Below are 24,753 nucleotides of genomic sequence, written 5' to 3'. Positions count from 1 at the left end.
TATGTGAAAGTACAACCATATACCATTCATTCTTTAAATCTGTTCAAATTTGTACATGTTTCCAAAAGAAAGACTGGCTTAGTTTGTTGGCAATCCACAACTGTTTTGAAAGCACTATTGAAACCTGTGTACTGTAACAGAGTATGGCATTCCTAAGAAAGACGCAAGACCCCTCCCTCCCTCTTTGATCTCATTTGAAGCGTGACAACGTCAAATTGCCATTGCTAATGCGCAGGCCCCCAGTGTACATTGAATCTCATTTTTGTAAGCTCTGAATTAGCTTTCCATACCATTTCACTACAGATTTGTCGATGCCAAGGACTCCTAGCCTTGAGCATGCAGTATTAAATAATACATATGAACAAAACAGTTATAAGACAACATTTTAAAATGAAATGTGCTTGCTCTTGGACCTTCTATAGCCTGGAGATGATCTGCAGTTTGATCTCAGACAAACTATTTCAGCTTCAGACAAAAACATTTGGAATGTCAAGAGACTACTGAAAGTTCTCAGAACAGCCTTATGAACATTAGTGTTATAACTCGGTAAAACCCATTAATAATTTCCATAACACTGAATATAAACATGCATCAGCGTGAACCATGATTCATAATTTCAAGTTGCGATATGGCCATGTATCTCCAGCTGCTACAGAAACAAATGGTTGTGATCATTCACAACACAATATTGCACAATGTAGAAGAGTGCCTCTTTTTAATATGCATAAGGAAATTCCAAATGTACGATGAGACAAAAGCAGATATATTTATTTGTTAAAGTTACTTTTTAATAAAATAAAAACCTGATTACCAGATAAGAAAATCTTTTGGAAATGCTTTCTCTTTTCAAAACATTGTACAAATTCCCTGCTGACAATCTTATAAAACACATACATGCTGCAAAAATGAAACATACAACAGGAGCAATGAAGGATTACCTCAGCTTTCACCACCACTTCACTTGATTGAAACTGTTCTCATGTTCCATTAAGTATAATAATATATTTGGAAAATGTAAATAACCTAATTACATTTTCTTGTTTCAAGCTGCCAGGCACCAGTCATATATCGCAGTCGTATAAAAAGAAGATCCCTGCCCATCTGCAGCCAGCTCCAAAAGGGAACTAACTTAGAACCTGTGATTAATGAAGAAGAAAATCAGAAGGATGCTGTTAGAAAAAATGAGCATTGGCAAGACACACATTTAAGCAGTCACGAACCTCTGCATTCTCAGCACATTCAGCCCCACAACCTACACCTTAACGTTAATAAAAATATTATATTGTGAAAGTTATTGCTTTATAGTAATTACATTATTAAGTGGGAGATGGTAGTCTGCAAGCAGCACAGTGATTCCATGTATGTCACAAGACGCGTAGTCTTCTCTGTGACAAGGCTTTGTTCAAGTAAATAGGAACCTGAACACCTCTAGTTAAGCAAATGATTTCTTAGCAGCTTTGGAGAAGAGGACCACCATGCTGTCTTACAGCAATAATAATCTGAATGTGCCAATCTTCAGGCAAGGTAAGAAACCCACACTATGAAATAGAGCCCTCTTCCATCTCTGCTAACGTTTGTGTTAAGTGCAATATACATGTGGAACTGCATTGAAAGAAAACATTTCCAGTAAAGTTGGCTTAGGATGTTCTCTACTTGCACCCTTCATCACCATTATAGCTCATTACACTTTCTGTTGTTCAGGGGTTGTGTTGAGGAGAAGAAATTCAGATTAAAAAAAGAATAGGTGGGCTGAGAATTTTGAAAGGCAAGACACAGTGAAATGGAGCTAAATCAATAAACAATGACGGTCAGACTTCCTGCACAGTGTTTTACAAGTGCGATATTTTTATTAACACATTACAGCAAGAGGACGTGCCAAAGTAGTGCTTTTTCCTAGCAATGTAACTACCTACTTTTGTCTCCAGTGGGAGTGCAGTATTTCTCTCCCTTGCTACCCCTTCACCCACTTTTCCTGCACCATGCCATGGCAGAAGGCTGGCAAGGACATGAAATTCAAAATTTGCATGGAAAGAAGGCAGTGTGTTATCAAAACTGGGTAAAATATGGGAAGACCCTTGGATATTTTATTCTGGATTGACATGTAAGGAATCTTGCAAGAATATAAACAATTTTCCTACCTTCAATTTCAGTCCAGTTGACAGCAACTTCTGCTATAGGTATTCTCAAGTGCTGAGCTATATAAAGAAGTTCCACATCAAACGCCCTGAAGAAGAACAGGAAATAGTAAATACAGTCACACTTATTTCCAGAAGAAAGATGGTGGCACTGTTAATTAAATTCCTAGCCTGATTTAAGGAGGTTAGTGTTCAGTTATGAAGTTGATACCAATGCTCTACAGGTCAGATGCACATGAAAGGGAAATTAATTTCCCTGACGAACAGCTCAGAACACAGCCAATATGCAGACAACAATACTTCACTGCGTCCTGGTTTTGAAGGTATAGGTCACTCTGTGTTCAGACCACTGCTCACTTTTCATTGTGCCATAATCATGATTTAAACATTTTTAAAGACCAAGCAAACAAACATGCAGTGTCAATCTACATCTCTAGTAGTTTCATCAAAGGGGACAGACAACTACCTGCTGTGGCTTTACGCTGATCTGATGGTTTCTCTTGTACTTTCTAAATCAAGAATAAAGGCAGCAGCACATTAGTGAGAAATGATTTACGTTACTGGGCATAACAGAGCCTGAACAACAGCTGTACTTTACCTGGTGACCATTTAATATATAACACAAAAACCCTCTTGAGAGACCCGTCTTTTTTGCTGACACAATTGTTTGCAGGTTGTGCAGCAAAATGAAGTGGGGAAGTGATCCTACTCTAAGTTAGCTGACCCCTCCTGCCCAGTTTGTCCAAAATACACTTTAATCCTCTCAGTTCTCTGCACAGAGAATTGTTTGCATGTTTCATTCTTGCAACTGCATGCTCAAGTGGGCCTTCGGATCTGAGACACTGAGGCTTTTGATATTAGAAAAGTGTTTTGGCAACTACAGCTTGTGATGCTCATATAGATATCAGTATATGAAGCTACCAGTAGCTACTCACTCACAAGAGTGAATGCAAATCAAAATTATGAAGACTCTGGTGATTTTGGTTAGATTTCTTAGATTTACTGATTGCTGGGTCTCCCCCCCCCCTTTAATCTTCAAATGCTCTTGCTCCTTAAATGAGTTCTAAAAATTGGAATTTAAGCTAAACAGCCCCCCACTCCTCCCAGTAAAAAGTTTTTTAAAAATACTAGTCTGTATGGGAAAAAACTGTCAATGGTCATCCACATCTGATTTCTACTAGATGCAATACATATTCAAACGCAGAGTTTTTTTTTTTCCACAGAACTAAACCTTGAAGTTTAAGGTTTAGCCAAGCTGTTGGTAAGGTTTCCAGTTTGAAGTCAATGGAACAGATGTTCCAAACCAGCTTACATAGGTCTTGCGAATGTGGCTGCAAGGCAGTTAAGTACAATTTAAGACTAGCCTACATTTTCTCTCAATAACTTCCTAAGTTCAGAATCTCCTTTAATTGTCATTGCTAAGTCCAAGACAATTTTTAATTTTAATGAAAGAAATCTTTTGTCACTGGAGAAAATGTATGCAATAAAAAAATAACATTATTCGTTAATGCTTCAAGGGTTGCTTGAGTTCAGGTCATTGATAATCCCATTTATCATTACAGAAAGTGTAGAAAAGGACAGACAGGTGATCAAGAGCAGGCAAAAAGACATAATTTAGCAGGTTGCTAGCCAAGTTCCTTCTACTTCAAGCCATCCTCTCCTTTTGCATTTCTGCAAAACTATTTATGAATGCAACAACAGAAGTCCACTTTGAAATGCGCACTTAGGTATGACACATACATGTAGGTTCCCACTGAAGTACAGACCACAGCGTGCTGGCTGGCTAGTGAAACCATTACCTAACATGCATCAACCTGAACTCGCACTGTACGCGTATGTTACAGCAGAGCTATTGATACCACTCTGGACAGAATTGAAACATGCAAAGGCAGCATGAACAGAGGTTATCTACAGAGACTACAGTTATTGTGTATAGAGAATTTAGAACCACTTTGTAAAAATTATTTCGATCAGGACACAGGCCTTTTAATTGTCACAAAAAAAGTTACAGGAACAAATGTTTGGGTTTTTTTACCTCAAAGAACTGAATCTGCTCCAAGCAGCCTTGCCATTTCACTGTTTTCTTTAAATGAGGGTTGAATATTATTTTATTAATTATGCCATGGTCTCTTCTACTGACATTGTGTTATGTAATTTTTTTGCTGACATTTTACATTTGTAAGCCAAAAAACCCATGTATTCACCTTTGAATGTTTATGAGTCATACGTATTAAGACTAAATCTAATTCTGTAATACTTACTACTTAACTGACTAAAAATCTTAAGAGACACAGAATAATTGTCTGATGAATTATACTATATGAGCTGCTCTAAAAATATTACTACATAAAGTATTAGCCTAGTGAACTAATAGTTATTTGCAACAATTCCTATGGACAAACGACTACTGGAATGTCAGCATATACATCACAGTACAACAATATTAAGTAGTCTGATGAGCTACAGTGCTCAAAGTAAAAGATTAAAAGCACAAGAATTAATCAGGTGGAACACTAATATTGTTACATGTAGTTGCCATTTGTGTAACAGTGAACATATCCTGAAATTAAAAAAAAACCCTATTCAAAGCTTCAAGGAGAATGACTTTTGTAGTATACTGCTGGGATACCATTTTTCCTCCCCTGTTCCCCACCACCTTTCACACCTCATACACATACTAGAATAGTTAATCAGGGAATACAGATCCCAGTGTATTCAATGCATTGATAGCACCCATACTACACATCACCAGACCCAGACGGTACAGAAGAATCATAGAATGGTTTAGGTTGGAAAGGACCTTGAAGATCATCGAGTTCCAACCCCCCTGCCATAGGCAGGGACACCTCCCACTAGACCAGGTTGCCCTTTTAGGCCACTTCTAGCCTGGCCTTGAACACCTCCAGGGATGGGGCCTCAACAACCTCTCTGGGCAACCTGTTCCAGTGCCTTACCACCCTCACAGTGAAAACCTTCATCCTAATGTTTAATCTGAACCTGCCCTCTTCTAGTTTGAAGCCATTCCCCCTCGTCCTATCACCACATGCCCTAGTAAAAAGTCCTTCCCCAGCTCTCCTGTAGGTCCCCTTTAGGTACTGGAAGGCTGCAATAAGATCTCCCCGGAGCCTTCTCTTCTCCAGGCTGAACAGCCCCAACTCTTTCAGCCTCTCCTCATAGGAAAGGTGCTCCAGCCCTCAGATCATCCTCGTGGCTCTGCTCTGGACAAGCTCCAGCAGGTCCATGTCCTTCTTATGTTGGGGACAGAACCGTACAGAAGTTTCCACAGTCAGGATTTAAGCGTGGCTACGTTAGCTGGAGCCTACCCTAGAGGAGATCAAAGCAACACCAAGGGATGAGTTGGTGAGTGCAGTACATGTGTTTTGACATGAAGCCATTTGTGACTAGTTAATGTCTGACAGAACTGCTCTTCGAAAAAGCACGGAATTATTCACACCATGTACTTCACTGGAACCTGCTGCAGAGAGTGAAAGTAGGTGCCTCTGGGGAGGGGGGACACAGCTCAGAATACCTAAGTTTGGCTCCAGCCTGGATGAATTTGGGCTCCAATCTAAGTACCCAAAGTTAGACACACAAAAATATATGGCGCAAACAATTTCCCCATCTATTTCTAACCGTGGGTCCATTATGCGTTAATTAACGCAAATATGAAGTGTAAAATACAGAAAAACTTCACCATGTGGCTGTGTTTACGCTAAGCAGCACGTTTGGTTAAGTTACAATTTAAGACATGCTGGCTAAAATTCAGTTGAACATCAAGTTGGTAGGTGTTTAATTGAACTCAACACTTTTAAACTGAACCCTTAAAATGCTTCAGCTTACAAAATATCTATCTTGAAAAATTATCCTGTATTTTAAAATTGCACAAGGACTCTTTTTTGCTGCTCCAATATTAAGTGTTTCAAATATCAAAATTAGGCCTTCAGTTGTACTGTTGTAATTGGAATTTAGGACTTTTATACACCCATGATATGTTGTTCCAGCAAACTCTTAATGGGCAGAGAAAACTTATAATGGCCAAAGAGGTCTAAGAATGAAATAGGATGTCAAGAGGGTCAGACTGCCAGTACTGCTCTAGCTGTACTGGGGCTTTTGAAAGCCCACCTATGTCTGCCAGAAGCAGGATTTTTTACTATACAAAACAGGCACAGTTACAACAGCAAAATATTTTTGTGTTGATTAGACGTTTGTAAACAATTCTACTTGTGCACAAAACCAGGAAAAAACAATTAATTCCACCGCTGGTGTTGGTTTACAATGCCAAAAGACTGGAAAAAAAAAATCCCTGTGGCAATATGAATGCTTATTTTTATGTGATTTTTATAGAGACTCACATTTAGAGATTAGTAACAAACTGGAGAAACAAACATTAATTTTTTATATTGAGCTTTCAAGTTTTAAATGTGAAACACTTGTTCAGTGCACAGGGCAATTTTTATAGACAAAAGTAATAGCAACAATTTGATCTAATCAGTGATCTGCTGAGTTGTGTAATATCATTATAAACTGCCACTTTACAAAAGTATGTCAATCAAACCAGGACTAGAATTATGTTTTGAATTTCCCCTCATTTTATCAATATTGCAGGTAGGACAGTAACCACTGCTATGCCTAGTTCTCCTAGGTAAGGAAAGACATTTTCTGGCTGGAAGAAAATTTATGATTTTTTTTTTGTAGTCAGAAGAAATCAATGACTAAATTTAGGATAGGTAAATTCTGCCAGTGGGACCGTTTAATTTTCTGGTTCTCCTCCTGTGCATTAAAATTTAGCAGAAACAGCTACATTTCCCAGGTCAAGACTGGAGATGCAAAACTAGAGCTTATTTTGGAGTCTGAAAGTGAGTAATTCCAACTGTCCTTATTATGTTTTTAAAATATCCCTTTTAATTTTCTTTTAAGTTTTAATTTAAAAAATGTGCTCCATCCATTTCTGAAAAATAGATTAGTGGTGTAATCAGATTCAGAACCTAAAACGCAAAGCATATGCTCTGTGTTCAAAACGTTGCTCTCATTTCAAACTGATGTCAAAACTTTGCTATTCAGAAAATAAATTTCAAGAATGTTTGGTTTGTACTCATACATACACAGCCAGATCTCCAAAGGACAGTTAAAAAAGTCAATGAGAATACTCACAAAAACCCCCTAGTTTAGGACATAAGCAGGTTTCTTAGTATCAAATATATAAACAGTTTCCAGTACCTACTAATTTCCAAATGCTTTCTAAACTTTAGTGTTAGATCAACAAAATATTCTAGTATATTTTACATTTGTTTTTGGTGTATCTGAAACACCACATGCATTTACTTTTGGTGTATCTGATAGTTATTTAAGTACGGAAACTTAGAAATCTTTCAACCTGTTCAACCTAGCGGCAGGATAGATATGTTGCTTACATTGACGTATCTATTACTAGAGTGTAAAATGTTCGGCTTTCAAGAAGAGACTGTGCTCCTAACACTTGCTCTGAGTGACACGTATTATCAGCCTGCCGAGAGACACATAAATAAAGCCTGTATTATTTCTTGAATACATATTGCTCCACCTTTTGGAGCAGTATTTACAATATTCGGCATTTCAGGGCTGTCTCCTACTGCCCAGTGCTAACTCAGCACTGGTGCTTTCTTGTATGCAAAGACATTACTGGATTGCTTTATCCAAAGGGAAGAACTCTTGGGGCTTTTTTCTACAGAAACAACGAGTGCTGCCTACACATCCCAGAAAGTGAGCTGCCTTTGGTGCAAAATTGCTTCAGTAGTTTTTCTTCTAACCCACTACTTTTAGGATTTACCAAACAGTTTACCTTTTTGATGCAGTTGAGGCACCAGCAACCTGACGCGTTTTTTCCTACACATTACTACTCCATGAGTGGACTTCACCCTGCTGAACTTCAGTCATCTACAGCAGAGATACCTTCTTCTGTACAAATTGTTTAGAAACCCTTTAGAGTCAAGGGCAGGAAACAGGCATGTCAGCTGCAATTCATCTGGCATATTTTAGAGGCCTATATTAAGATGAAATTAATTATACCCTAAAACTGTCCCTTCTATTGTCTAAGAAGGGAGGCTAGATGACAAGTAGATGCACTCTAGATGCGATGTAGCAAAACCTGTCCATTGTGTGTGCGTATTTATATTCCAACTGAGCAGTAAGCTTAACAGTTCAGGGCAGGAATTATTAGATAGCCAATTTAATAGTCATTTTATATTAACATAATGAATAAATAAGCTATGTATTGATGTTTAGTCTAAATATTTATTATGTCCTCACATAAGAATTCACTTCACACTCTAGTACCTCAAAAAACCTAAGCCTGAAAAAACTTCAGCAGACAGGACAGATGAGGCTTCTTCAAAAACCGAATCGTGTTCATTCTTTTCAACAGCTCACCATACGCTTTGGTTCAGCAGCGAGGGAGCCCTTGACAGACTCAATCACTAGGGTGCTGGCTCAGACAACTTTTATCCTATTAAATGCTGCTTGTTTGTCGAATATTCTCCAACGCTCTCCTCCATTATTACCGGAATTTCTGAGCACTGACCATACTGAACTGAATGGAATTCTTCTTTCAATACCTAACAGAGCTGCAATTCACTAGTGGGATTTTAAGATTCAAAAAGAATCAAATAATTTCTTCAGATGACAAATAGCCCTAATGCAGTGACACAGAGGTGGTAATAAACCCAGATCTCAGAGCCTCTTGTCCAATATCAAGATAGTGGTTTCTCTGCAACCCCTTGCTGATGGTCTCAGTATGCATGAATTGTTCTGTGATCCAGTTAGGGACTCCCCATTGTCCTAGCTCAGCACAAATGAGGAGACAGAGTGTATCCTCAGCAAGTTTGCTGATGATACCAAACTGGGTAGGGTGGCTTACACCCCAGAGGGCCGCACTGCCATCCAGCGTGACCTGGACAGGCTGGAGAGCTGGGCAGAGAACTTAATGAGGTTCAACAAGAGCAAGTGCAGGGCTCTGCACTGGGGAAGGAAGAGTGCTAGGCACCAGTATAGGTTAGGGGTGGAACTGCTGGGAAGTAGCTCTGAGGAGAAGGATCTGGGGGTTGTGGTAGACAGTAAATTATCCATGGCCCAGCAATGTGCCCTTGTTGCCAAAAAGGCCAATGGAATCCTGGGCTGCATAGGGAAGAGTGTGGTCAGTAGGTCAAAGGAGGTCATTCTCCCCCTCTACTCTGCACTGGTGAGGCCACAAGTGGAATACTGTGTCCAGTTTTGGGCTCCCCAGTTCAAGAGGGACAGGGAACTGCTGGAGCGAGTCCAGCGAAGGGCAACTAAGATGATTAAGGGCTTGGAGCATCTCCCTTATGAGGAAAGGCTGAGAGAGCTGGGACTCTTTAGCCTGGAGAAGAGAAGGCTGAGGGGAGACCTTATTATGGCGTACAAGTCTCTAAAGGGTGGGTTGAAGGAGGATGGAGCCAGACTCTTTTCAGTGGTTCCCAGTGGCAGGACAAGGGGCAACGGGCACAAGTTGGAACACAGGAAGTTCCGTTCAAATAAATGGAAAATCTTCTTTACGGTGAGGGTGACAGAGCACTGGCCCAGGCTGCCCAGGGAGGTTGTGGAGTCCCCTTCTCTGGAGATTTTCAAGACCCGCCTGGATGCAGTTCTGAGTAATGTGCTCTAGGCAATCCTGCTTTGGCAGGAGAGTTGGACTAGATGATCAACTAAGGCCAACACCATCCTGGCCTGCATCAGGAATAGTGTGGTGAGCCGGACTAGGGAAGTAATCATCCCCCTGTACTCAGCACTGGTGAGGCCTCACCTCAAGTACTGTGTTCAGTTTTGGGCCCCTCACTACAAGAAGGACATTGAGGTGTTGGAGCGTGTCCAGAGAAGGGCTACAAAGCTGGTGAAGGGTCTGGAGGACAAACCTTATGAGGAACGACTGAGGGATCTGGGGTTGTTTAGCCTGGAGAAGAGGAGGCTGAGGGGAGACCTTATCACCCTCTACAACTACCTGAAAGGAGGTTTTAAGAGAGATGGGAGCTGACCTCTTCTCCCTGGCGACAAGTGATAGGACAAGAGGAAATGGGTTCAAGTTATGTCAGGGCAGGTTTAGATTAGATATTAGGAAGCATTTTTTCACTGAAAGGGTTATTAAACATTGGAATAAGCTGCCCAGAGAGGTGGTGGATTCACCATCCCTGGAGGTGTTTAAGAAAAGGGTAGATGAGGTGCTTAGGGACATGGTTTAGGAGTGGTGGTGTTTTTATCAGGGTAGGTTAATGGTTGGACTTGATGATCTTAAAGGTCCCTTCCAACCTCACTGATTCTATGATTCTATGATTCTATCTCTAGAGGTCCCTTCCAACTCTGAAAATTCCGTGATTCTGTGAAATATAATACTAGCTACTATTTCTTCTTATGTCTTCATACTCATGATACGTACAGAACCTCCGTGGCACAAGATCTAACCAGTTTTTATATTCCTTTTTACACACATGCTATGCAATGGAAAGGTATCAGGGGCTCGTTTTGTTTCAAATAAGAAGTTTGCATTAGTGGGCTACTTCAGATTCTTACGTTGTTACAGACAAAGGAATCCAATGTATGTTTCTTTGGGATGAATGTTTGATATCCCTATATAATTTCCAACTGCAACTATCCCAATTGTCTGTACAACACAGACATTTCACTTATGACTAACATTTCCTTGAATATACTGACTTTGCCCACATACTTATACCTGCTCATCTCCCAGTTTATTTCCAAATCGTATAAATATTAACTTGGAAAGGGACAGTACTCTGTTTTGTGCACTGACATGTTATCTTCCAGTTACACATACTAAATGGCTAGCCGTGAAGCCGATAAGTAACTTTTGAGTCCTTATTGTAGTTTTTTCTTCAGCAGTGGCAATAATCTCAGTTTCTCTCCTCTACAAGGGTTTCAGTTCCCACAAAATTCACCAAAACTTTCCATCTTGAGATCTCTACTGTTCCGTCAGATTTGGTTTAAATTAGTCAGTAAGTATGAAAATGAAAGCAGGGAAACACAGAGACTGCTGAAGGACAGATGAGGATAAAAACAGACAATATATTGCCTGTTTTGGCAGAAAATTAAACCAAATAAAAAAAAACCCTTATTGTTGTTTTAGGCAAATTTGTGACTTGGAAGTATCTGAAGAGCTGTTTATTGGAAGAATTTGAGTTATTCTTTTCTTGACAAACAAAACAAACATTCTTCTTCACTAACCAGTACATTTCAGATAAATAAGAAAACACTCAGGGGATCAGTTTATGGATTACTGTAAATAAAAGAGCAAGAATAGAAGACTAATTTTATAGCAGCACACACAAGCACAATGAATTAACACACCAAGACATGAAGATCTGGTGTGTTCCACACCAGCAATATAATTACTAGAACATATTCATTGCCTCTATTCCTGGATAATGGGGTACAACACAATCATTTTTACTCTTTCATTCCTTTGTTGCTAGAGAATCTGAGTGGCAGAAGAAAACTTGTTAAGATATTTTAATAAAAAACTGAATACTTTATATGTCTGACCAATAAGTGCAATTATATTCCAAATCTTCAGTTTAAAACAGAATAAGATTGAAGATTGCATTTTTACAGATTAAACTGATTATCTTCATTCATTTCTTTCAGTACTCCTTCTTGAAGCACTTAACTTATACAGTGAAGTTAAACAGGGTAAGTTTGAGATGTGCACTTCTGTGCCTCACATATGTGTTTAACCATGTATTTAAAAAACTCCTGTATATGAAACTTACAGAATTTTATAGATCAAGTTTGGTTTTGGAGGCAGCAGCACAAATCATACTTCTGGCTCAGTTATAGTTTTCTTTGGGGCAATAAGCAAACCACTCAGCTAAGAAAGCGATTTTGCGAACACCGCCTATTCACAATTCCAGATTTAATTCAACAGAAGCTCTACGTTCCACAACACTGCCTTTGCAGCCTCATTCTGGAGGAGCAATATAGCTCAACTACCATTGCCAAAGCTCAACCTGAAACTAGATGAGCTGGAACTGACTGGGACTGTAGGATTACACACATTTTTGTATGGGAACATTGTTCAGTAATTCTGTTCCCTGTCAGCAAGCAGTAGCACATGAGATATTTTCTTGGATGAAGACAATAGTTTCAAAAGATTTGATTATACTTAATTAAGCCATCCTTTTCAGCAACAGTTGTGGTGTAGGAAATTTACAGAAATTACAGTATCTGTGTGGAAACAGTGTTTCAGTCCCACAGTCTTTTAGTCATGTCTGTATCACTCTCATGAGGGAACTGTTCTAGCTAAATTGTAACAAAAGAGAGCTCTAAAGTAATTCAAAGACTATGCATCATTTTCTCCTTTCTTAAATTAATGAGATCTATCAGTAGTCCTCTCATGAAATACTTGAGCAAGAAAGTAAGCAAAGAGTAGGCATTTCCTTTCACTTTGAGCCTTCAGCAATTACAAATATCAGACATGGATTTTAGGTAAAATGCTTTGGTTAAGCAGCACTGAATAGCGAGGTTGTAATGCATAAACATAGGTTGATAAAAATTTTGAATAGGATTAATAACTCTTAACTTTCCTTATCATAATAAAAGCTTCTCTCCATTCCTTACTCTGCTTGCACGGCTCATATCTGTGAAAGGAGAGAGGACTCTCAGAGATAGTGAGTGGATTACAACGCAATCAAAAAATGTTTGCTTGGAATTTCTTTTAGAGGTGAAGAGAGAAGAGCTATTGGGATTTTCTTTTTGTTTGCTCCCCTCTCCTAATCAATTACCAGATGCTCCGACAAGGCAAAACCAAAATGTCCTACTTAGCATTACGTAACTCTTTCTATACCACATGCTAAAGCAAATGGATTTGCAAGGAGTCAATTGTTGCCACCCAAAATCTCAGCAATATAGCCTTAAAATCCTTCTGGCAGTTTACACTGGATGCTATTTTAAAAGCAAAACTTAGTAAGCCCATTCTCCCTATCATCACAAGATGAATAAAATTAAATACCCAACTATTTTCTAAAATATATCTTAATAATAAAATACAATTCTTAGGAATTACCACGATATTTTAGCATAACAAGAAACCTAAATTGCCATGCAAGTAGTACTATAATTGGTTAAACTGAGCAGATAGGATTTATACACAGACATCACATGCTTCATAGTAGCTACAATACTGAAACTACTTTTTAAACCCATGTTCAATTAGGAAAAAAAACAACAACAAAAAAGAAAGAATTTACCAGCGTTCTATATGAAGAGTTGAGAAAGTCCGCAAGGCAGCTTCTCTGGTTAAAAGTTTAAATCCGCACTGCGTGTCCCTGATCTCTTTGACACAGAGAAACCATACAAGGAAGTGGAACCCATACATAAGAAGAGTTCGAAAGTAAGAGCGCTGTGAACAAAAGGCAAGAAGTTAGATGGTTTCATTTAAGTGATGAGTGAAGTGTTTGTACAGAGCTGGCTTACAGGACAATAATCCTGTTTCATGATAGCTTTCAAAGTTTGTAAACTGTTTTTGTTTTGTACTGGAATGAAACCAGAACTTTTCCACTGTCACAATGAAACAAAACTACAGCTGAAGAGGAAAGACTTGCTAGTCAAGTGCATGGTTACTACACTGGCCTAGGATATTAGAAGTCCAAGTTCTTTTTTCTGCTTTCCCTAATTCAGAGCAGCTTTTCATTCTAGATAATGCCTTATTAAGTGGAGCAGGAACCTGCACCTGGGTTTCAATTAAGGAGTGAGACAGCTATAGTATCTTCTGCGTGATTCTCTGGGAATCGCCCCAGGAAAAGAAGAGTGAATGAGGAAGGGGATGGCATGCCACATGCTTTACTCCACTGCACATTTACAAGCTATCTTTCCCTCTGTCTGGTCCTCTTGTTTTCCTAAAAATTAGTTGAACAGGTCCAAGAAATTCAAAAGTTACCAGGACAAACAATGGAGAATCAGCCAGAAGGACTGCATAAAGACTGCTACTTCTAACAATACACATTAAAAACTAAACAGATTCCAGCTTTTACTCTGACACATTTTTTTTTAAAAAAAAGTCTTATGTTATTAAGAAAAAACTCAAATGGGAGCATATCTTGTTGTTTGCCACTCACTTGCTTCATTCAAGACTGAATGGTCTCCAGAGCTTGCACGTACCATGTTAAGACACTCAAGGGAATGCAATTAGAGAATACACTTTTCTGCAGCATATGATGGATCAAGTGAAAACAAGACTAAAGCTGTGCAAGACAATATTTCATTTTATATTTCCAACAATGTTACACAGTCACCTCTCTTATTCTTTTGCTTTCATAAATATATTCTATGTTCCTGGTAAACGTTCTCCCAGCCTACTCTTTGGTTATGCTTTTGTTCTTGACATAATAATCATGCAGATAAGTCTGTTCATGGAATCCAGAGGCTGGGCTTTGGGTTTGCAGAAGTCCCTCTTAGTCTTTATTCAAGACAGCTCCTAAGCAACTAGAACTCTGATTCACAAATTGCTTCTGAACTCACTGCTAGTCTTAAGCTCAATTTAAGTGATTGTATCTAAGACTGCAAGCCAAACACCATGCAAAATGTTTAGGAGCCAACAATTTAACTGGTAAGCATCTCTGAGTGATAAGAGACTCCTTTAAAGCTAATAATTTCAAACCTCACTTGAAAAATGGAGAGAAACTCAGCTTATTATGGCATAGCCTTTGGCTTAAGGAAATTCAAATTCATAGAACCATAGAATGGTTTAGGTTGGAAGGGACCTTGATGATCTTCAAGTTTCAACCCCCATGCCATGGGCAGGGACACCTCCCACTAGACCAGGCTGCCCAAGGCCACATCCAACCTGGCCTTAAACACCTCCAGGGACGGGGCCTCAACAACTTCTCTGGGAAACCTGTTCCAGCACCTCACAGCCCTTAGAGTGAAAAATTTCTTCCTAATGTTTAATCTAAACCTGCCCTCTTCCAGTTTGAAGCCATTCCCCCTTGTCCTATCACTACATGACCTTGTAAAAAGTCCCTCCCCGGCTCTCCTGTAGGCCCCCATCAGGTACTGGAAGACTGCAATAAGGTCTCCCTGGAGCCTTCTCTTCTCCAGACTCTCTCAGCCTGTTCTCATAGGAGAGGTGCTCCAGCCCTTGGATCATCCTCCTGGCTCTCCTCTGGACCCATTCCAACAGGTCCATGTCCTTCTTATGCTGGGGGCTCCAGAGTTGGATGCAGTACTCCAGGTGAGGTCTCACGACAGTGGAGTAGAGGAGCAGAATCACCCCCCTTGATGTGCCGGCCACACTTCTGATGCAGCCAAAGATACGGTTAGCCTTCTGGGCAGCAGTCTCACAGTGTGCATAGCTTGTGCCTCTCAGAGAAGTGCTCTAGCCCTAGGTTAATGGTGGATCTGGTGCGGATCCTTTGGCTGTTTTGGTGAAGGTGAACCACTGTGTGACCAAGAACACAAGTCCCAAAAGGGAAGCTCTAAGAGGCTGCCTGACTGTCAGCCAGTGAAACTGTGCACTTACTTCACAAAGAGGAGTTCCTGAGTTATGTTCATCATTTTCAAGACTATTTATGCATGTCATACTATGGATTCATTAAAGTATATTAACAATTCTGGAGGCAGAACAGAATTTTTGATGTCTTGAGACTGAATTTAAAGGTGAAATTCTGGTCTTAATAAATCCCGTACAGCTGTTTATTACAGCTTTGTTCTACTGTTTTAGATGCCACTAAGCCCAGAGAGAAATCCCAACTTCTCAAAGATTATTCTGCTTTTTTTATACCTATTGCACTACACAACAGTCTCTTCCCAATGTGGTAAAGGCAATGTTTCCTTTCCAGTCTAGGGACAGCTGGGTGATGAAACGTGCTGCATATTTCAAAGAGCAGTACTACCTAACCAGTTGGCGATTCCTTTATCAAAAAGTCAGAAATATAGGAAGAAACAGGAAGCAAAGGATGGAGGCACCCTAAAAATTTTTCTTTTGCATTAAAAGATAAAGTCCTGCTCCTATTCCTCTACCTCATGTAGCAAGACCTTCAAAGATGAAAAGAAATATGAATGCACTGAAGAAAGTTTATCTGTATTCAGTACAGAACAAAGCATTTTTTCTGGGCTCAAATTTATCAGCTACATGGTCTCCCTGTAGTAGAAACATTTTTTCTGGGCTCAAATTTATCAGCTACATGGTCTCCCTGTAGTAGAAACATTTCCAGGATACACTGGCTGCACAGCTAACAAATAACTGCAAATGGTATATTCTGTGCCACAAGCATGCAAGTACCACGTCAAAGATTTATCCTAATTTATGATAATGATGAAAGCTGTGTAATTTTTTGTTTGTTTGGGTTTTTTTGGTTTTTGTGAGGATGCTAATACACAAGCAGCAGTATTTACAAGAACTCTTTCCAGTGAACCACTCCAATACTACCTGAAAAACCAGAAGAAAAAATTAAAGATCTACCAGGGGCTGAATATTACCAGTGTAACTTCTTTTGAACTTCCGTAACTATTTTAGTAGTTGTGTATACATTTTAGAATCATTTCAAGTATTAAACATCAGTATAAACAAAGCTTACTCTTGAGAACATTCAACATGATGAGCACATCCACTGATGCTGAAAAAATTAGTCCAGCAATGCGTCTGTTGCAATACAAGTTCCATGCCTGTGCTTTGTCAACTACCGTCTGCCAAGACATCAGAAAACCAGATGCAAGATAAGACTGTGAGCCTATGCATCACTGTTTATTCCACAAGAGCCACACACAGAACAGTACTGCGTGTTCAAAACTCAAAAATTTTACTATGAGTAATATAGAAAAATTACAGTACTTTCCCACGAATTGAGATAGTCTTCAAACAGTTTTCCTGCTAATTATCCCTAACTCATTTTAAACAGGTTTCAATATCTGCAGATCAAGCTCTTGCACCGGAAAGGAATCAATAACAATGAACTCATCAGTTGCCTTCCACTCCAGCCCCAGTACCAGGTACTAGCTACCAATTCTACTAAGGATCAAAAGCTCTGCTTGTAAGATGTTCTCAACTAGGAAAATTAAATCCATAAATTGGAACACTAACTGACATCCGTTCAAAGTGCCTGAAATCTAGAATACATTATTTGCATATGGTGGAGCATACGCTGCACTTCTGACAAGCTTTTCCTATTTTTCAGCTTCCATTCTTTTACAAATATTGATTATTTAATTGTAAAATCTGTAGAGCAGAATCAAATAGTGGAAGTATTTGAGCATCAGTAAACAGCAGGAAATGGAAACAAACCTTTGCTATTGAGTCCTTCTCCAGATGAGCTCTAGAACCACAGGAAATAGCCATCTGGTTCTGCACAGGAATACAAATTAAAGAGTTATTACTTAAACTAACATTTTTTGAATCAGTGGCATCTTGTGTTGAGAGCTGTATAATAAAAACCTTCAAAGCAGTATACTTTCTGCTTCCTGTAGCTGCACTTTTTCTACTGCTAGATTCTGAGGCTAAAATCAATCTTTTCTACAATTAACAGATCATCTAAAGTTTATCTATCTAAAGTTTATTACATTTTGCATAGAAATTGCTGCAGTTTATTCAGGTCTGGTTTAGCTTACAGTGTTCCTCTGAGGTATGCGTAAAGTAACTCTGTTAAACAGCACAGATAAGCATTCAGCAGTCCTACGCACTTAATGTTATAATGTATGTTTTCCCTAAATATTGCACTGTGGAAGCAATAACAGAATAAAGTACTTGTTGCACTGATGTACCTTCAAACAAATAAAATGCTGTGGTATCAGCCAAAAATACAATCTCAAATCAAAAGAAGTGATTAAAAAAAAAATTTTAAAATTATTCTCATGCTACTACTTCTCACACGAAATCTTTCACATCCCCTATATTTGAGAGTGTGAGACTGACGCTGGAGAACCAGCAGCTGCTGCTGCCTTGGTAGCGGAGAGCGTCAGGGAAACACCGCCGCCCGGTGGCTCCTGCTCTTGTGGTCCTGCACTCACAGACCAAGAAACTTCACACAGGCGCATCCCTCGCAGCTCCCGCTGGAAGGCCGCACACCCCTTCTGGCACTTCAGGAAACTAGTTACAAATACCTCGCTGTTCTGCATTTCAGCAGAAAATAAACCTCAGTTCTTTCAAGTCAAGCACGCAAAAGAGAATGACTATCCAGGGAGGAGCTCTTGTTCCACAGGTTTTTGAATTTGTATTTACAATAAAAGCTCTTGCAAATACTGTCATTAAACTAACAACTCTGAGAAAAGAGAACCTCTATAAAATAGGGTAAAATTAAGATGCATCCTTAAAGGTATACAGGATGACATCAGATAAAAAGAAAATACAAAGCAGTTAACAAAGAAAAAATTGTTTTTTAACTGAGTAGGCAACATACGGTATTTATACAGAGTAGAACAACTTCAAAGGAATAATGGTAAATAGAACATTATGTACTGCACTGAAATAGGCACAGTGAATGCAAAGGAGGCAAGAACTCAGTGGAAGCTACCTCCTGACAGCCCATTCTTGCAGCTTCTAAGCTTACACCCAGGTCTCCAGACTTTCACCTCGATCTTCAACTGGATCTTGAAGAACTCAAGTTGAAGAGAATTATAGAAATCAATCTGTATGCATGTGTATGAAACTAAAAACATGAGAATTTATACTCACAGGCCATGGCTGAAGACTTTTTAGACCTTCTTCTACTTTTTCAATGTCTGCAAATTTTGTAGCTCCATCGGCATCAGCCATAAGAATTTTTTTCCCCCGAGAACTAAATACACCCTGCAATCAAAATAGTCAATAAAAATCAAGACCTTTGAAATCAGTATTTGTCACAAGCTAGCTGCAAGACACTGCAAAAACCTAACGTAGTAACTAGAACAGTGACATCTCAAGATTCAACAACAGGTGAGTCTTAATGTTCTGCTACTAACAACAATTTATCAATTGATATTGTGTTAACATCTAGTGACTTCACACACTGAGCAGTGTACCATAGTGACAGACAATGCATGAATGCGAAAGGCTAACACACCTTCTCCAGAGAAGCTTGCAAACTAAAAGCTTTTCAAACCAAAATCGTGAGAGAGAAAAAGTTGCTACGGTCAGCTATACAGGGGAGCACAAAGAAGCAGTGATTAGCTGCTGCCACTGCACTGGATAGCTTTTCTTTCTCATTTGAGCTATGGAAAGGAGGATGCAGTACTATTTTTTCCTAACGCTGTTTCAAGAGAATTCAAGAGAAAATCTTAAATTAGTTTTGAGAAATAAGTCTTAAGTCACAGTATCATTGCAAAACATTTGTGATGCACCAGATGTCACAGCCTGTTTTGCCATATTCTTGGTCAGAGATGTTTGACAATTTTTGAAGGCGTGTAGACAGCAAAACAATTAGCAGTGGGTTTGACAAACATACTGTCATAACCAAGCACGTGTGACTTTGGAAAAACCTGTCAAGGAAGTAGTAGTATACACACCCACTCTACACTCTGCAGTGCACAACTATATTATACAAAGAATCATTCTCCTTCTCTTGGAATAACATAAAAATTATATCCCTCCACGCTTTCTAATTTCATGTTCTCTCCATTTGCTACAGTTATTTGTGTATCATACAAAAATTAAATTGACATATTAAAGATAGAGCTTAACATACAGACACAGACAGTCACTGATAACCCATAAATGATACCACTCTTCTACATAAAAGGTGTAAAAATCTTAGGAAAAAAATGTTCCTTCTGAATGTGCAACAGCTATTTTATTTTTAGAACATGATGATTTTATGGCAATATCTCTGTGCAAATTAATATTTGAAAGCATAAATTGTGCTAGTTTTACTATTGAACACGGGTGATAGCAGTGGGCTTCAGTAAACACAAATTTTCCTGGATGAGAGCGTTTGTTCATTAGCCATTTATAAAACCACAACTATGACCTGGAAAACAATGTTTGCAAATTTAGATGTATTTTGTCTACGAAAGCTTTACTTTCTGTAAATCCGTAAAGGTCTCTTTTTGTGTGGTTGTTTTTTTTAAATGCAAGCCTATTTCTAAGTGGAACTCACAGGAAATTGAAGTGCAAGTCTAACTTTTTCATTTTTCCTTTTAAATTCTCATATAAAAAAAATCTTTGTTATTGATCTTCCTGGCAAGAAAATACTGCTTCCAAGATCTAAAAGAAGCTTATTTTGAAAAGAGCTTTTGCCTTTATTTATAGAACCTGTACTCAGTTTTCTGTAATCATTTTGTTAATGTATTGAATTAAAAATGTCAGTCAGCACAGCTCTATCTTCTGCATATTTGGGCACAGGTAGTTCAGACAGAGAAGGAGATGAAAGTATCAATTACCATCCTGACTGCTCCTCCTTTCCCTCGATTTTTTACCAGAGAAAGCACTCGCACTTTGTCGCTTCCATATTTCTTGCAGTACTTCATTGCAACCTGATAGACATACAAAAAACCAGCAGAAAACAAAACAGGAATCAACATAGAAGTTTACATTTGCTCACCCTTTTTTAAAAAACATTTAATAGCACAGAGCTATAACCACTTCAGTCAGCACAAATACATTGCCAGTGTCTGCTGGAGTCTGTTTGGGAAAATAAAAACCAGTTCACAGTCAACACACAAAGACTGAAGAAGCTAGTCATGTTCAATAAGAACAGGATACTCCCCCGAGCAATTCTAAACCCCATTCACCCAAGTCAAAAAACTCATTCTAATGTAATATATATCATACTATTACAGATCTTTTATACCAACACCAATAGTTAATCAAAGAAAAATAATTTTCTACTACTGCTACCTATTTCTCACTTGTCTTGCTGGGATCTGTGGGTTTAAACCAAAAATCACAGTGATCTAAAAATCCCATTCACACTGCAGAGATGTGCACATTTTGTTCCACGTTGTGAGGAAAAGAAAGTATTAATTTTCTCCTCTAATTTTTTTCTAAATGTTGTCTCAAGTCCTTGTAAGTCCAGAGGCCCATGGCCGTAGTGTGCTCAGTTAGAAATGACACTGGAAGGAATGCAAAGCAGTCAAAAAAATATATACAAGCAATCCTTAACGGACTAACTTAAGGGAAGTAAATGAAAAAGCAGCATTCAATTTAGCAGTTGATTCAAACTGCTACTTCCAGGCAGTAGTAAAAAATCCCTCAAGTTGGCCAACCTTCCTTTCCTGTAACATACATCAAAGTTGAAGCAGAAGAATGCAGAATTATTTTGAAAATACTACGACCGGCATGGGAATTTTTAAATGAACAATGCTGTGAAAGGTATGGGAAAGAGCTATACTATGTATCTGTTGTTCTGTCAATCACAGTACGAATCAACTATTTGAAAAGGCTTTTTAGCTTCCTCAAGTTCATATTCACTACATGTGCACAGCACTATGCACATGTAGAGTATTTCATAAGAAATTTGTTGAAGTTAAGATCGGAATTTGTAGAATCTCAACTGCAGGAAAATGGCTGTCACAGCCTCTCATCAAGAATACTAGTATTTGCAAAAGAATCATATGTGTATGCATGTGCGTATGTGACATCCACAATGCATATAGGACAATGACAGAAAGTATTTAGAAACATGAATTTCAATTGTCAACTACTTCAAGTACAAAAATGTAATGGCAAACATTGTTATATTTCACAAATGCAGGACAAAAATCCATACCTCTGATTACCTGGTAAGACACCTCTTTTCCTTACCTTTGTGGTTTGATCTTTGCTACCATCATCAACCACTATTACTTCATAAGTGAAGGAAGGATCTCGTTTCTTGAAAATAAAACCAGAAATAATGGATTTCATCCAATTTCTTAAGTAGGCAGTAGGTCTTTCAAACATCAGCATTCTTTTCTCCCTAGTAGATTTTAACCCATTTGTGTTTGCTGACAGGCACCAATGTGATGTAGTAAATTTGTTAAAAGGGCAATTATAATTAAAGAATTTTGCCATATTTGATGCCTTGTCATAGTTTTCTTCAGCTACCATCTAGAACTGAAAAATCAAGTCAGTTGTAAAAGATGAAAGCTCAGAACAACATCACTGTTAAGAAAACCCAAACAAAACAAAACCCACAAACCTTCACAATGGGCTTCTTACCAAGTGAACAAATCTTAATGAAGAAGAAATGCTTAAAAAACTTGTTGGAACAAACCAGATTTAGTTTAGAGAGTTAAATGTATGGTTAATCCTTAATCTCTGTCTTGGAGAGATACCACGCATACAAAGATTTTTCATCATATAGTAGTCTATTAAATTTTTACTTAATTTGAAAATACCTCCTGGCATTCAAAATAACTGATAAAAGACAGAAGCATTACTTCTAGGTGGCTAAGGAATACTGTTTTAACACATGCTAAAACAACAAAGCGAATAGATCACTTACTTACTATACATAATACAAAGATAATGAATTTTGAACGCAAAATGAAAATACCTGTCTTTTTTCTAGATAATCCAAAGCTTCATCCATCATAAGAGGTACTAGAGAAAAAGTGGAGAAAGTCAGGTTAGTAGATTATAACAGGCAAAGCATCAATGTACTTATATATATATATGGCCAATTCAAAAGTCAAACAGAAACCAATGAGATCATCCTTTTTTTCTGCTTACCTGAAGCTGCTGCTATTGTTTACACAGTGGGAAGCCCTCAAATCAACTTTAAAAGTCCTTTTCTACTTCTTGCCTTACAGCGTTTACAGGGCCAATGATCAGCCATGCTGCTGGACTTCATTAAAATAAAGAGGATTCTTACAAGTGTCCCACGCTATTTTTAGCAGCAGAAATCAAGTTACCCAGTGTCTTAATTTTGAAATTCAATGTACTTGGACTGTATTCTGGAAACTGTGTCCAAAATCAGATACATAATCTGGCCTGCCAGAATCTACTGCTAACATAAACTGACCTCTGCATTTTTAGACTAACAACAGATAGATTTTCTTCTTTTACTCAAAACAAGAAAAATCTTACACCGTTCTTCCTCATTGTATGAAGGCACAACAACAGAGAGTTCCTTTGTAGGGGGATCATGTATACTTGGTACAGATTCTTTCCTGCCTTCAGCATTTATGAAGAATTTCTCTTCTTCATGCCTGTGAAGGGTTGGCATTTTTACGGCAGTTATATAAGCAATCATACAAATCTGTAATGATAAAGAAATGAGAAAAATCATTGAGCATTCTATAAAAGGTTTATGTAGCTGTTGAATGTGCTACAAGGGGCTACCAAGTATTTTTCAGTAACGAGGTGGGTCAGCGGTGCAGTACTTCATCCACTAACCAAATCACACAGGACCAAAACCATCTCATGCCGTTTGATTGCTCCATTCCACCTACTCTGACCACTGTCAGCATCATTGTCTTGTTGCTGTTTTCGACTGCAAAGCACGCAGATGCCTCCAAAGTTGTGGTCCAAGCCCCACTGCCCCCTCCCCAAGCAATCTCTACCATGCAAGCTGGCACTGCCTCTGATCCTGCAGAGCCACTGAAATCAATGGTACTGCTCATGACCAGTCAGCCATACATACTTGCAAAACCATGGCCCTGATCGTTTTTGTGCATGTCTAAAGTGAATCTATAGAACTGGACGTTTGGAGTACTTTTACTCAAGAATCATAGAATGGTTTCGGTTGGAAGGGACCTTAAAGATCATCTAGTTCCAACCCCCCTGACATGGGCAGGGACACCTCCCACTAGACCAGGCTGCCTCATCCAACCTGGCCTTGAACACTTCCAGGGATGGGGCATCCACAACTTCTCTGGGCACCCTGTTCCAGTGCCTCACAATCCTCAGAGTGAAAAATTTCTTCCTAATATCTATTCTAAATCTACTCTCTTCCAGTTTGAAGGCATTCCCCCTCGTCCTATCACTGCGTGCCCTTGTAAAAAGTCCCTCTCCAGCTTTCTTGTAGGCCCCCTTCAGGTACTGGACGGCCGCAATAAGGTCTCCTTGGAGCCTTCTCCAGGCTGAACAACCCCAACTCTCGCAGCCTCGAAAACCATATATATATGCGCCACTGCTGATGGGCAGCACAATATTCACTGTCCAGCTGCCAAACCTCTCCCACTCACACGGTATTCCGGTCGGTCAGAAACACACAGTGCCTCCCCCACACCCATCCCAAGCTGGTTACCGTACCCCACTCCTTGCGAAAACACATTCCCCACAGAAAACCACCTACAAGCACAGCCGGGAGGCGGGCGCGGGGGGCTCCGAGGGCCCGCTGCAGGCCGGAGGCCTGCAGCGGGCCCTCGGAGCCCCCCGCGCCCGCGGAGCTCGGCGTCCCCTCAGCAGGCCCGGGGCCGCTCAGCGCCCCCGCCCCACAGAGCAGCGACAGGGCCAGGGCGAGCCGGCGGTGACCGCGGCGCGGCTCTCACCAGGAGAAGGAGGAAGGCGGCCAGGGCGACCAGCAGCGCCGCGGCTTCGGGTATGGACAGCGGCAGCGCCATAGCCCGCCGTGGGCAGCGGTGCCCTATGGCGGAGCGACAGCGACGCGGAAGCGGCCACCTCAGCCGCCCTGCCCGCCAAGACGGGCTCCGGCTGAGCGGAGCTGGAAGCCGCCGGCGCCTCCCGGCGGTAGGGGCCCGTCAGCTCCGCCGCCACCGGCGGCAA

At 39.6% G+C, this 24,753-nt stretch overlaps 1 protein-coding gene across 1 annotated transcript; it reads right to left on the bottom strand.

The window, feature by feature from the left end:
- Nucleotides 1-752: 752 nt before the first annotated feature.
- ALG5 (ALG5 dolichyl-phosphate beta-glucosyltransferase) lies at nt 753-24,734 on the bottom strand. The gene is made up of 9 exons (XM_082498155.1): nt 24,519-24,734; nt 23,113-23,284; nt 22,580-22,626; nt 20,484-20,555; nt 18,802-18,915; nt 17,416-17,475; nt 13,385-13,536; nt 2,139-2,224; nt 753-1,136 (listed from the first exon to the last, which is right to left on the bottom strand). The coding sequence occupies exons 1-9, from the start codon at nt 24,588-24,590 to the stop codon at nt 1,024-1,026; spliced, it is 888 nt and encodes a 295-aa protein (XP_082354281.1). The 5' UTR covers nt 24,591-24,734; the 3' UTR covers nt 753-1,023.
- Between the last annotated feature and the right edge of the window lie 19 nt (nt 24,735-24,753).

The sequence above is a fragment of the Vanellus vanellus genome (genome assembly GCF_965231255.1).
Source record: "Vanellus vanellus genome assembly, chromosome: 1".
NCBI lineage: Eukaryota > Metazoa > Chordata > Aves > Charadriiformes > Charadriidae > Vanellus > Vanellus vanellus.
The sequence above is the reverse complement of the archived record's forward strand: the minus strand, read 5'-3'. Positions and strand labels throughout refer to the sequence as shown.

Bases quoted from the DNA above. Each gene is read 5' to 3' on its own strand.
- ALG5 (XM_082498155.1), bottom strand. From the start codon at position 24,590: ATGGCGCTGCCGCTGTCCATACCCGAAGCCGCGGCGCTGCTGGTCGCC. The intron at 23,285-24,518 runs GTGAGAGCCGCG...TTATCATTACAG, and splicing joins CCGCCTTCCTCCTTCTCCTG to ATTTGTATGATTGCTTATAT. The intron at 13,537-17,415 runs GTTTGTTTCCAT...TTTTGTTCACAG, and splicing joins AGAAGGACTCAATAGCAAAG to CGCTCTTACTTTCGAACTCT.